Source organism: Eretmochelys imbricata, chromosome 7 (genome assembly GCF_965152235.1).
Source record: "Eretmochelys imbricata isolate rEreImb1 chromosome 7, rEreImb1.hap1, whole genome shotgun sequence".
NCBI classification, from domain to species: domain Eukaryota; kingdom Metazoa; phylum Chordata; order Testudines; family Cheloniidae; genus Eretmochelys; species Eretmochelys imbricata.
The window spans coordinates 32368312-32381571 of NC_135578.1; the positions used below are offsets into that span (position 1 = coordinate 32368312).

A 13260-nucleotide genomic window follows, 5' to 3' on the forward strand; every position below is an offset into this window, starting at 1 on the left:
GCCAACACCAGCATGGGGACAGGCTGGATCCTCTATAGCTTAGACTCGTGCCCTGGTGTCCAGCTAAGGGGGGTCGAACTCATTCATTGGGCAGGGCCCGAATCTCTGTTTAATTGTGGCAATTCTTGCCCCTTGCAGACGTAAGCCCCCACCCGGTTCCTTCTGCTGTCGTGATCAACAGTGGAATAGCTGATCTGGATGAGAATGGGGATTGTCCAGTGGTTGGGGTGTTTGCCAGGGACTTGAGACCTGGGCTCAATTCCTGGCTCTGCCATAGGCTCCCTGTGTGACTTTGGACCTCTTTTTCCCTACTTATAAAGTGGTGATGGAGTGAGGCAGGGTGTCCTAGTGGCTAGAGCACTGGCCTGGGACTCAGGAGACCTGGATTCTATTCCCAGCTCTGCCACTGGCCTGCTGTGACCGTGGGCAAGTCATTTTGCCCCTCTGTGCCTCAGTTTCCCAATCTGCAGTGGGAATAAGAACCCTGCCCTGCCTCCAAGGGGTGTTTGTGAGGATAAATCTGTTACATAGCGGGGCCAGATGAGTATGTCAGATGGAAAGGTCAGCTCTGAGACTAGCAGCTCGCTGTGTCATTCTCACTCAGTGCAGCTCCCGCATCTCTCAGCCATTGGCTCAGGCTTTTGGCAGACTCAGGCAGGTGCCATGAAATTGGTTATACACTAGGCACATGGAGGAGTCTGTGAGGCCTAAAAACTGGCTCCTTTTTTCATGAAAGCTGAGATTCCGGGCCACACAAATGCATTGTCCAGGCTGAATCTGTATGTCCGACACCCCTGGTCTAAAGAGAATCCTCCTAGTTCAACCACAGGGCACTGGGGCTGGATGCAGGGATCTGGGGCGGGTGGGGGTGGGGAGAATCCTCCACTTGGGGGGATCGGCACAGGTCTTTCTGCCCCCATTAAAACCTGCTGTCTGGGGCGTGCACGCTCATGCTCTCTCGCCCTTTCTTTCAGCTGATTGACTTCCTGGACGTACTGGATGATCCAATTCTTGGCTTTGTCCCCCCAACGGTCATTACGGTGCTGCACACCCACCTCTTCTGCTGCGCAGTTGATTACAGGTACTGAGGGGAGCAGAGGCAAATGGGCTGCACGGGGAAAAGGGTGGCTGTAAAATAAGAGAGGCCCTTGGCTGTTTGTACAGGAGGAACAGAGGTGAGACGAAGTTAGAATAGCAGATCTGGTCTGAGGAAATCCAGACTCCCAGGTTCTGTCCCAGCTCAGAGAGGCGAGTGGAGTCTAGTGGGTTAGAGCAGGGGGGTTTGGGAGCCAGGACTCCGGGGTTCTATCCCCAGCTCTGGGAGGGGCGTGGGGTCTTTGTTTAAGCAAAACCTCCCAGCCTGGTCTCTGCTGTCTGCTCTCTTTCTTATCTTGGCATCCTGGAGACTGGATGCGATGGTGGGAGCCTCTGTCACCTTGAAATAGTCTCAGCTGGGACAGGAACACTGGCCCGGCCAGACAGGATCAGAACCGAGGGCCATCTGGTTCAGTATCCTGTCTCCGGCTGTGGCCAGTACCGTATGCTTCAGAGCAAGGAGAAACGACCTAGGAGAGGGCAGCTGTGGATCATCTGTCCTCTGTGAAGGCTGCAATCCCATCTTGGCTGGGGCGGGGCGCGTGTGGGATAACCCTGCCGTGCGGGTACTCTCCTTGTCTCCTTTAGCCCTCTCACCACACCCTGTCCCGGCACTGGTTCTGTCACTACCATCTCACCCCTCAGGCCCTTGTACCTCCCTGTCCGTGTGCTCATCATGGCTGAGACCTTCACCTTGTCCAGCAACATAATTGTGGATACTTCAATCTTCCTGCTCAGGTAGGCGTCCTCCAGCTGGGGACATCCCAAGAGAGCTGCCCACTCCAGGGAGGGCCTGTCCCGCCCCGGGCTGGTGAGATCAGGGGGTTTGAGACCTGTTCCCTCTGGACTGAGCCTGGGCTGCTCACAATACCAAGTGCTGGCTTGTGTGGAAGAAGTTGGGGTCAGCAGCTTTGGAGCCACCATCTTACGGTGCCTGGACGCCATGGTGGTGGGCGTGGTAGAAGGAGCGCAGTACGATGGAATCCTGAGTGATTTCTTTGCCTGTGTCTACTCCAGTTACCTGGGGTGTAGCTGTGAACTGGTGGGCCAGGTGCTCTTATTGGAGGAGTCTCACCCCAGCATGCACAGTCTCTTCACACCCAGCTGGCATCCTGTATCCCATTCCCCACCTCTCTGAGCCAGCCAATCTCCCCACCCTGGGGCCAGGACAGAGCTGGCACCCCTAGAAGGCCCCATATCCCGTTCTACATCCTCACGAGCCAGCCAGTCCCACGGTTCTGGGGCCAGATCAGAGCCAGCGCCCCTAGAGGGGAAAGGCCTGTGTGCCGTTCCCTGTCTTCCCACCCGGGGCTGGATTGGCACCAATGCCCTCTAGAGTGGCATCCTATTCCTTGAGCCAGCCACTACCCAGCGCTTACTCCCTTGGTCCAGGGTGGGAGTCGGGGTCTGTGTCACAGGGCCAGATACCTATTGCACTGTATGGGGGCCCTTGTGTTCATGGTTACTGTACAGTGATGGACAAGATCTTGATTGTACTCGATCTGGCTGGTATGTGCCTGCTGCTGGGGGGGCAGCAGAGTTTAAGTCATTCCCTTCCCCCCAGGTTTATTCTGGATGACTCTGCCATCTACTTGTCTGACAAATGCGACGTGGAGACAGTGGATCTGCGGAAGGGTAAGAGTTGGACGGGCCGCGTGTCCATCCTTCTGCTGTGCTCTGGGTACTGAAAACAGCAGCTATTTGAAAGGCTGCTGGGGAGCAGCAGGTGTCCCTCAAGCATCATGCCCCCGTAGCCCCTCAGACTGGGCTCTCGGCAGGTCTTTCAAGCTAAGCAAGCTTGCGCCTGGTCAGTAGTTGTTTGTGGGTGCTGGCACTCGTAGCCCAGCATGGCGGCAGGCGGCTCTGTAGAAGACACCCCATATTGCTTAATAATCTTCCATCTGTGGATTTCAAGGGGTGTCCCAAATGTTTGAATGGATTTAACTGTCCCCCGTCCTGGGTGTGTTGTTGCTGCAGGAAACCTAATGCACAAAGAGAAGTGTGGAGGAAGTGCCCAAATTAAAATGAACGTGGAGCAGAACCCAGGAGTCCTGACTCCCAGCCCTCCCTGCTCCAACCCACCAGGCCCCACTCCCTTCCCAGAGCCCAGGATAGACCCAGGGATCCAGTCGGGCTGAATCTCTGTTCTCCCTTGGCCTCAGATTACGTGTGTGTACTGGACGTGGATCTGCTCGAGCTGGTCATCACCACGTGGAAAGGGAGCGCTGATGGGAAGCTGGTGAGGCCCAGCCCAGCCAGAAAGGGCAGGGTGGGGGCGGGCCTGGTAACTGCAATGGAAATCCCAGGAGAGAACCCCCCCCTTAAAAGGTGACTGCGCAGAGTGGGGAGGACACTTCATGTGGCTGAATGCAGGAGGCGGGTGACTTCTCAGCCCTCCTTGTCCCTCGCTGTAGCCTTGCGGGGTGTGAGCCTTCTCCAGTGCAGCTTCTGGTGTTTTCGAAGCAGCCTTGCTGTGTTTTGAGCCTGCGGGACCTAAGCAGCCCCACCTCCCCTCAGGAGCCCTGTGCTGTCTGTGCCGACCTCTCCCAAGGACCCGGGATCCCATTGCTCTAGCTCCCCACCCCAGTATGACACAGGCTGTCTCCCACTCGCTTTGTTCCACTCCAGACCCAGCCACTGTTCGAGCTGCGCTGCTCCAACAACGTGGTGCATCTCCATACCTGTGCTGACTCCTGCGCCATGCTGGCCAACCTTATCCAGTACGTGGTCAACCACGGGGACCTCCACCCGCCACCCCGGCAGGACAGCCCCACGGAGATTGCTGGCCAGAAGGTGCAGGTAGGGAGAGGAAGTCTGGACTGGTGTCATCCCTAGCTGAGTAGGTCAGGCTGGCTTGGTGCCTGGATGGGGGACCTACATGGGGATCTTCCAATGCTCTAGTTAAGCAGGGTCAGGCCAGTTCAGTACCTGAATGGGGGGCATGCTCAGGGATCTTTTGTAGTTTAGTTAGGTGGGGTTGAGTCACTTTGGAGCATGGCTGGAGGACCTACCCCAGTGAGATCCAATACCTGAAACTGCACCAATCGGAGGAGAAATAAGGCACACTTTTTCTTCTTTTTTTAGCGGGGAGAGATTCACCATTGCAGCAACTTTCGCAGGGATGCGGGGTGGTCTCCAGCCCTTGAGGGTCTTTAAATCAAGACTTTGTGTTTGTCTCCGAGCTGCACTCTAGCTCAACCATCAGATCTGGGATGGATGCAGGGATCTCATGGGGAAGTTCTCTGGCTTACGTTTTGCAGGAGTTTGGACAGGATGATCTGATGGTCTGGCCTTAACAGCTGTGAAGGAAAGGCATATGCTGGAGGGACATGGGGGAGTTCAGTAGGTGGTGCTCTGCCCTAGCAATCGGAGCAGACTCCAGTGCTGCTGTGTGGCACTAGGAGGCACTGTTCTGCAGAGCGCGAGGGCCCAGTATCCGTCTTCCCTCTAACTTTTTATACGTCCATGTGCCAAGTGAATTTTATGTGCACCAATATGGAGGAGACGTGTGACATCACCTCCATATTGGTGCACGTAACAAAATTCATATGATGGGCGTGGGGCTGAGGGGTTCAGTGTGGGAGGGGGCAGAGGGTTAGGATGAGGGGTGGGGCTGGGGATGTGGGGTTTGGGGTACAGGAGGGGGCTCAGGGCTGGGGCAGAGGGTTGGAGTGCAGGCTCAGGGGTGGGGCCAGAGATGGAGGGTTTGGGGTTCTGACTGCCCCAGGGCTGCGGTGGGGAGACAGGACTCCCCTCCAGCTCTCTCCCTGGCTGCAGCAGCTCAGGTGAAGCTGGGCTGGGCCGAGGGAGGGGCTCCTCTCCCCCAGCCGAGGCAGGTCTGTGCTGGGGCCGGTGGGGCTTAATAGGCGGCCACGAATCTTAGAGGGAACTTAGCTCAATAGAGGGTGTCTCCCCTGGCCGTCAGCACTGACCCAAGTGCCCCCGCACTGCGCTAGTGGGTGCTGTGCCCCAGGGAGCAGGGTGGGGCTCAGCTGGGGGCGCTCTCCCCTGGCAGTGCTGATCCATGGGTACCCATCACTCGGTACATAACACCCCCTGGTTTTCGTTGGCCCCCAGCTGTCAGAGAGCCCGGCCTCGCTGCCCTCCTGCCTGCCCGCTGAGACGGCCACCATTAACCAGCGGGACCTGACTGACGCCCTCATCGACACCGACCGCAGCCTGAGGGACCTGGCGTTAGAATCTGGTAGGGGGTGCCAGTGGGAGCCTGGGGAGCCGAGGGGACCACGCTGTCCCCTTGCTGCCTCTACAACTCCTTGGGGGTCAAGAGGAAGAGTTGGGGGCTGGGTGGCATGTGGCTGCATCCCTCCTGCAGGGCTAGAGAAATTAGTGTCACCCCCACACCCCAAATCGTCAGCTGGCTGAATGGGCTAATCCGGGGCTGGAGGGGCCCATTGTCCTGATCCGGGGAGGGGCCGTTGGCTCGATCCAGGGGCAGGGGGGATGTCGGGCAGGCGGGGCCTGTTGGACCAATCCAGGGCAGGGTGGACGTCGGGCGGGATGGCAGGGTATTTCATTGGGGCCAATCTCATCAGTGTCCATCTCTCCTCCCAGGAGAGGCCGGGCGGTTGCACCAAACCTCCCCCGTTTCAGTGTATCTCTTCCCGGGGGAGAACAGTGCTGGGGGCAAGCCCTGCCCCCCACCCGCTGCTGCCCTGCCCCCGGCGCCCGTGGAAGTGGGGCTAGATTTCTGCTCCTCGGAGGGCAGCGAGGAGGAGAGCGAGGCCACTGATAATGACGACTTCTGCATCCTGGACGCGCCTGGCATGGGCATCCCAGTAAGGGGAGGCAGGGGCTGTGGGGCACACGGGGATGGGGGACTGAGGGGAAGCTGTGAGGCCCGGGGGGCTATGACTGATCAGGGGTAGGGCTTTGGGGTCCATGGGGAGCTGGGAGGGATAGGGAGAGGTTGGGGGTGGAGCAGGGCTGGATCCAAATGCCTGGATTTTTTAGGAAGGATGAGATAGTGGGATATCGGGAGTGGGGTTTGGACATCTGGGCCCACTGATTTGCTCTGAGGCCTGCCTCTGTGTGTGTCTCTTCTCCCCCCTCACACCCCTCCCCCAGCCCAAGGACGGAGAGCCAGTGGTGACAAAGCTGCTGGAGGGGCCGGTGCCCATTAAGGATGGCTACTTCTCGCGCCCGCTGGGCAGCACAGACCTGCTGAAGGCCCCGGCACACTTCCCATTGCCTGAGAGCCGGGTCATGCTGCGTGAGATCTCAGTGGTCTGGCACCTTTATGGAGGGCGGGACTTTGGGGTCGGGCGTGCCACCCCAGGACACGCCCACTCACCCAGGTGAGACCTCGATTCCTGGCAGGCACGGCCTGCCCTGGGGCTGGACTGGACAGCTGTGACCCTGTCTCTCCCCCACTCCGCAGGATGAGGCCCAGCTTGTCAAGCGCCCGCAGCTCCCCTTCCCGCTCCTCCATGGCCAACCGGCCCCAGAACACCTGGCGCACACAGGGTGGGACCGGGCGCCTCCATGACCTGCTCATGGAGATACAACTCACCAAGGTGAGAGCGGGGGTATGTGTTAGTGGGTGGGGCTTAACATCCGTCCCACAAAGGATCTTCTGGGGAATTCCCTTGCCACAGGATAGTGGGCTGGGTAGGCCCATTGGTCTGACCTTGTCATAGACATGATGTTCAACTCCCCTGATGCTACAGAACCACGTTCTGCTCCCAGCCCTTCTGCGGGGTGGGTCTGGCCTGTCAGGGACCCCCCTCCCATTATTATCAAGCCTTAGCTTCTCCCCAGGTGAGCTTCCAGCATGAGACCTACCCCAGTGGGGCAGAGAAGCTGTCCACGGAGCTGGAGGAGCAGCCAGTGTCGCGGCAGGTGTTCATCGTGCAGGAGCTGGAGATTCGTGACCGGCTGGCCTCCTCCCAGATCAACAAGTTCCTCTACTTGTACACCAGCGAGAAGATGCCACGCCGGGCCCACTCCAACATGGTACTGCCAGGGGGCTAACAGAGGCATGGGTAAGGGGCAGGGGGCTAGGCTGGGATAGGGGCAGATACTAGGGAGTTGACATGAGGTGAGTGCTGGGGCTTAAGGAGAGGCTGGGGGGGTAGGATCCAGGCCTGGGGTAGGGGTGAGTTCTGAGGACTGTTGGTGTGGGGCAGCCACTGCAGTTGGGGGATGGGGAAGGTATCTGGGGTGGGCATGAAGGGCGGGGGTTGCTGTGGGTTGGGCATTGCGGTGGGGGGGCAGCTCTGTATAGGGGTGGGCTCTGGGGGGAGGGGTGGGATCTGAGCAGGGGGAGGGCTCTGGGGGGTGGGGTTTGGTGTGGGGTGGGTGCAGGATCTGAACTGCGGGAGGGGTGGGGTGCTTGCTCCATCCCTGCTGAGGGAGGGCAGTGGACCGTACCCTCCCTTTCCTCTCCCCATGAGTGACGGCCACCTTTCCCCATAGCTCACCATCAAGGCCCTGCATGTCTGCCCTGAGGCCGGGCTGGGCGGCCCCGAGTGCTGCTTGCGCGTCTCCCTCTTGCCGCTGCGCCTCAACATCGACCAGGTGAGGGGGGCTACAGATAGCTCCATGGGCCCTGCCTAGAGACTCCCTGCCCTCGCCCCACACCCCGGGGGAGCCCTGATCCAGATACATTTTCCCCCTCCCCAGTCCCTAATGACCTGGCTCTGGATTCAGACCAGCACCCCCTCAAGGAGAAAGGCCTTGTAAGCCAGTTCCCTGCTGTGGGGCTGGATCAGAGCTGGTGCCCCCTAGAGCAGAAAGGCCTGTGACTCCAAGTATGAATGGAAGCAACTCTTTGTCTCCTGGAGCTCCAACTTCCTGGGGTTCAGCACTGTCCCTCCCCAGCCCCCATTCAAGGATTCCCCCACCTCCCACCCCCTCCTTTGCGAATGATGGGCTCAGACTCTGCCTGGTGCTCCCTTGCATCTGCCAGCATCTGGCGTTTTGCCAAGTGATTGCTCCCAAGGGGAGGAGAAATTGATGATGCGGGGGGGCAAGTTCTCCGGTGCCATCCTGTCTGCTTGCAACGAATGTCCCCACAGCCAGGGGTGAAAGAAATATTAAATTCTTACCAGTATGGGGGCCAGCTCTGGCCCCTGGAAGGGGCGGGGCCTCAGGCAGAAGTGGGGGCTGGGGGATCAGGGGCTCAGCAGCGATTTTAGAGGGTCTAGGGCTCCAGCCACTGCTGCGGTAGGGGCGGCCGGGAATCCTGGGCCCTTTTAAATCGCTGGCCCTGGGGCAGCGGCCCCTTTTGCCTCCCCCGTCGGCGGCCCTGCTGGTGGTATCCCTACTGGCAAGGCCGCCGACGGGGAAGGGCAGCACTTTAACATGGTCTGCATATGGGACGGTACCGGCTTCTTACCGGTACGCCATACCGGCCCACTTTCACCCCTGCCCACGGTCCTATGTCCCTGATCACAGCTGGTTCCTTGCTCACAATTTCCAAGCTAGCCCAGTGTCCAAGGAGCTCTGTCTCCCAGGGCCATACTCACCTCTGCTTCTCTTGCTGTGTGCTGGCTCTCTGCCTCGCGCGCACACCCAGCTTGCCAGGCAATCCCCCAGCCCCTGCATTTGCAACCGGTCTGGAAACCCCACAGCCCACATGGCTCATGCCTGTGGCCTTGGGCAATGGCTTCTATTGTTTCCAGCTCTTTCCCTCATAAAGGGGTTTAACTGCTCCTTCCATTTAGTCTAAAAGAATGGTAATTAGCACAGCCAGGTCTGTGACTGAGGGCTGCCCACCTTCCAGTATAACACTGCCTGTTGCTGTCTCTCCCCCCACCACCAGGATGCCTTGTTTTTCCTCAAGGATTTCTTCACCAGCCTGGCTGCCAGCATTAACCCTGTGTTGCCCATGGAGGCTGGGACAGAAGGTGAGTTGAAGGGCAGCCCAGAGGTGCGGGCTGGCTGGCTGGGGAGGGATAAAGCTTCCTCCTCCTCTGAGGGTCTTCTGGCTCTTTGTAGCCCTGGCATAAACCTTCCTAATGCTGGGGAAACTGAGGCAGGAGGACAGACTCTCGGGCCACGTGAGCGTCTGGCCACACCAAGAGTTACAGTGACTGTAACCTGGGCTCCTGACTGTGCATTTCATGGGCTCTGCCAGCTACACTATCACCTGTCACCACAAGATGGGGGTGTTGCTAAGGCCTGAGCTGCCAAGAGCATGTACAGTAGAGGAGGGCAAACTACGGCTCGCAGGCCACATCTGGCCCGCGGGACCGTCCTGCCTGGCCCCTGAGCTCCTGGCAGGGAGGCTAGCCCCCTGGCCCCTCCCCTGCAGCCTCAGCTCACTGCGCTGCTGGCGCAATGCTCTGGGCGACAGGGCTGCGAGCTCTTGCCGGGCAGAGCAGCTGCAGAGCCCAGCCTGACCCAGTGCTCTGTGCTGCGCGGTGGCATGGCTGCCTGTCCTGGTGCTCTGGGCGGCGTGGCTGCAGCGCTGCCAGCCACCGGCGCTCCAGGCAGCGCAGCAAGGGGGCCGGGAGCGGAGGGGGTTGGATAGAGGGCAGGGGAGTTCGGGGTGGTGGTCAAGGGGCGGGGGTGTGGATAGGGGTTGGGGTGGTGAGAGGGCAGGGAACAGGGGGGTTGAATGGGGGCAGGGGTGTCGGGGGCAGTCAGGAAGCGGGGGGGTTGGATGGGGTGGCGGGGGCAGTCGGGGGACAGGGAGGGATGGATGGGGCAAGGGTCCGGGGCGGGGGGGCAGTCAGAAAGGAGAGGGAGGGTTGGATGAGGGTGGGGGCCAGGCCGGACCTGGCTGTTTGGGGAGGCACAGCTTCCCCTAACCAGCCCTTCATACAATTTTGGAAACCCGATGTGGCTCTCAGGCCAAAAAGTTTGCCCGCCCCGATGTACAGCCTGTCGAGTTAGAGAGGGGGAAACTGAGGTGCTGAGCAGGGGGAGGCATGTGAAGCCCCTGCTCCTTGACCACCTTTTTTTTTTTCTCTCCGCCCACTAGCCCGCCCAGATCCAGGGGTGCGAGCCAGCCCAGCCACCGAGTCAGAATCTCTGGGGAAGGAGCAGGAAGGGAGCCGGGGCCCAGGGTTGGTGGCGGTGGGGGTAGAGATGACAGCTTCTGTGGAGACCACACTGAGCGAAAACAGCTCCTCCTCCAATGCCTCGTCCTCTACGGACCAACCCATCTACTTTAGGTACGAGATGCTGCTGCCTCTGGGGTAGGGCGAAGGGGCTGCTGCATAGTGATCAGCGAAGGGGGATCTTATTTCAAATTGAAGCGGTGGGTGGGGGTACATGGGGGGTGAATGAGGCAGAACAGAAATGATGGAAGCTAGAATGCAGCCCGGCTCATGGGGTTCCTCACAGCTTGATCTGTACCGGGGGGACCATCAGTGACCACACAGCAGCAGGATCTTAGTTACACATTTTGTCTGGCAGAGTGCTTCATACTGATCTCTGCTCCCTGCAGCACAATGCCCCCTAGCACTGCACTGGGTCAGCACTCAGTGTGTGTGTGTGGGGGGGATGCGCCCCTTGCTGAGTCCCCACCCCCCGCTGCCTGCAGTTCCAAGATTTTGGTGGTCTCCATCCAGGCTCGGGCTCTGCTTAGCGTAAGATCTGTGCCCATGAGGTGGCCCGGCTGTAAGTCCTGCCCCCTCGTCTGCCAGTCTCTCTAGCTCTCTGTCCCGATTGGTTGATCCCCAGGGAGTTCCGGTTCACGTCAGAAGTGCCCATCTGGCTGGACTATCATGGGAAGCATATGACCATGGACCAGGTGGTAAGTGAGGCTGGGGTGTGGAGATGCCAGTGAACCTCTGGGTGGGGCAGAGGTGGTGGGGAATCTCAGACCCCCTTTCCCTCCCCAACTAGCCAGAGCCTCTTGCCTCCTGCTGGAAGGACTGGGGATGGAGGGGGATAGTGTTGGATGAGCTCTGTGGCTTTTGGGCAGGATCTGGCCCTGGATGGGAGTGGGAGTGGGGGTAGGTATTGGGGTGGCATCTGGCCCAGGGTGGTGTGTGGGTGTGGGGGGTGGGCTCTGGTACTGGTGGACGTTGGAGTGGGGCAGACTGTAGAGTTGTGGGGTGGGGATGCTGCTCCCTCTCTGCTGGGTCTGGGGGTGCAGTGCTGAGCAGCCTCTCCAGGGGGTGAGAATCCACTCCTTTGGCTGTTGTTGTCTGGTGGGCCTTAATGTAGCCCCTGGAGCTGGCACTAGAGGGGGCAGTGGGACCATCTGTGACACCTTTGACCCTGAGGTCACTGGTTTGAATCCTGCTGGGGTCAGGGTAGAGTTTACTGGTGTGGAACAAGTTCAGGTGGTGTCAGTTGAGATCAGACTGGCTTGGGGAGACCCCATCAAAACTGACCCTGGTTGCCTGGGCAGTAGGGACAGAACTAACCTCTTTTGCCAGCGGGGGGCGGGGTACCTGGAGGGTGGGAGTGGAGACATGCCTGCATTTAGAGGGGAGGTTGCTGTTCATAGGAGGCGTAATCCCCATTCTAGAACTGGGGAAACTGAGGCAAGGAAGGCTGAGTGTGGGAACCAGGTTTAGAACAGAGGAGTGCCTGGCTGCTATTGGGAGGGGGTGGGGTTGTGGCTGTGTGCATTGCACTGTGGGGTAGGGCAGTGCCGGGGGGTGGGAGCTGTGCATAGATAGGAGCAGGGGAATGCAGGGTACACATGGTACGAGGGGAGTGGCTGTGCATATATGGAGGAGCTGGGTGGGGGATGGGTGTGGGATAGGGAGTGTTGCGGGGGGCTGTGGGGGAGGGGTGTGGGCTGTGCATCAGCAGTGCTTTAATCCTTTCTCTCTCCCCCTCTTCAGGGCACCTTTGCCGGGATCCTCATTGGCTTGGCCCAGCTCAACTGCTCTGAGCTCAAGCTCAAGCGCCTCTGCTGCAGACATGGGTGAACTGGGGGGCCTGGGACGTGCCCAATCCTGGGGGGAGGCGGGGTCAGTGCAGGCAGTGGGTGTGGGCTGTGCCCATGCAGGGCTCAGACTCGGGGATGGAGCTCCCTGTTTCTGCCCCACTCTTACTCTGACGGGCACCGCTGGGGCCCTGCTAGTTGCTGGGGAGGGGGTGGGGCACAGTCTGTAGTGTGGCTCCAGGGCTTAGTCATCTCTAAGAGGGCACGGTTGGGGCTGGTCATTCTTTCCCACAATGCCCTCTGTCTGTTCCCCCCCCCCCTCCCCCAGGCTCCTGGGTGTGGACAAAGTGATCAGCTACGCCCTCACTGAGTGGCTGACGGACATCCGCAAGAACCAGCTGCCAGGCATCCTGGGTGGTGTGGGGCCCATGCACTCTGTCGTCCAGCTCTGTGAGTTCCTGGCACAGCCCTCACCCCTTCCTTGCACAGGGCTCCCCCCAGCTTTGTGCCAAGCCCCTGTGTGGGGAGAACCACCTCGCTCTAGATCAGGGGGAGGGGAGAGGGCATGGGGCAGGACATAAGGGGTGGGTGATGGAGGAAGGGTGATGCGGGGGTGGGGGGCTGGTGTGAGTGTGGAGAGGTGGGAGGTAAGGGGGATGGAGGCTTGGAGCAAGTGTGGAGTGGGTGATGGGGGCCAAGCATGGTGGGGGCGATGGCGGCGGGTAGGACGCGATGGTGTTCCTCCACGTCCGGCTAAGCTGGCCTTTTTTTTCCCTCCCCTAGTCCATGGTCTGCGTGACCTGTTCTGGCTGCCCATCGAACAGTACCGCAAGGATGGGCGCATCATCCGGGGGCTGCAGCGCGGGGCTGCCTCCTTTGGGACCTCCACAGCCTCCGCTGCCCTGGAGCTCAGCAACCGCCTGGTGCAGGCCATACAGGTGAGAACCCTCCCTCCCATCCATCCATCCACAGCCTGGGACAGGCCACCCCCCACCCCAGCGCTTTGGGGCGGGGGCTGTAGCCAGCATGGAAGGCAGGGTGGGGAAAGGAGCCAAGGGTCTGCAATAGCATCGGAAAAGGCTTTTCAGGTACTAAGCCCCCCATCCCTTTGTCATGAGGGAAATTGGTTCAGAGAGGGGAAGGCACTTGCCCAAAGTTAGTGGTAAAGCTGGGAACAGAACCCAGGAGTCCTGGTTCCCAGTCCCTCACCCCTGTCCTCTAACCGACTAGTCCCTACTCCCCTTCTAGGGATGCTTCCTTTTTGTCTTGAGTCAGTTCTGGCCTGTAGGCCAGGTCAGTTATCGAGGGTGGACTTGGAGAGTGTGTCTGTGTGTGGTGGAGTGAGGGGACTA

General features: G+C 59.8%; 1 protein-coding gene across 3 annotated transcripts in view; it reads left to right on the top strand.

The window, feature by feature from the left end:
* Window positions 1-13260, top strand: part of ATG2A (autophagy related 2A) — a 38207-nt gene that overhangs the window by 23856 nt on the left and 1091 nt on the right. For 2 of the 3 annotated variants that reach the window (XM_077821580.1, XM_077821581.1), the window contains exons 24-40: window positions 975-1081; window positions 1741-1833; window positions 2660-2730; window positions 3258-3334; window positions 3724-3894; window positions 5173-5299; window positions 5668-5891; window positions 6181-6410; window positions 6494-6629; window positions 6874-7068; window positions 7531-7632; window positions 8879-8963; window positions 10043-10235; window positions 10747-10819; window positions 11865-11947; window positions 12237-12358; window positions 12692-12846. In XM_077821580.1, coding sequence (XP_077677706.1) covers window positions 975-1081; window positions 1741-1833; window positions 2660-2730; window positions 3258-3334; window positions 3724-3894; window positions 5173-5299; window positions 5668-5891; window positions 6181-6410; window positions 6494-6629; window positions 6874-7068; window positions 7531-7632; window positions 8879-8963; window positions 10043-10235; window positions 10747-10819; window positions 11865-11947; window positions 12237-12358; window positions 12692-12846 — 2244 coding nt within the window. Of the gene's footprint in view, window positions 1-974; window positions 1082-1740; window positions 1834-2659; window positions 2731-3257; window positions 3335-3723; window positions 3895-5172; window positions 5300-5667; window positions 5892-6180; window positions 6411-6493; window positions 6630-6873; window positions 7069-7530; window positions 7633-8878; window positions 8964-10042; window positions 10236-10709; window positions 10820-11864; window positions 11948-12236; window positions 12359-12691; window positions 12847-13260 lie in introns of those variants that run through there. The other variant, XM_077821582.1, reaches the window with a different exon arrangement.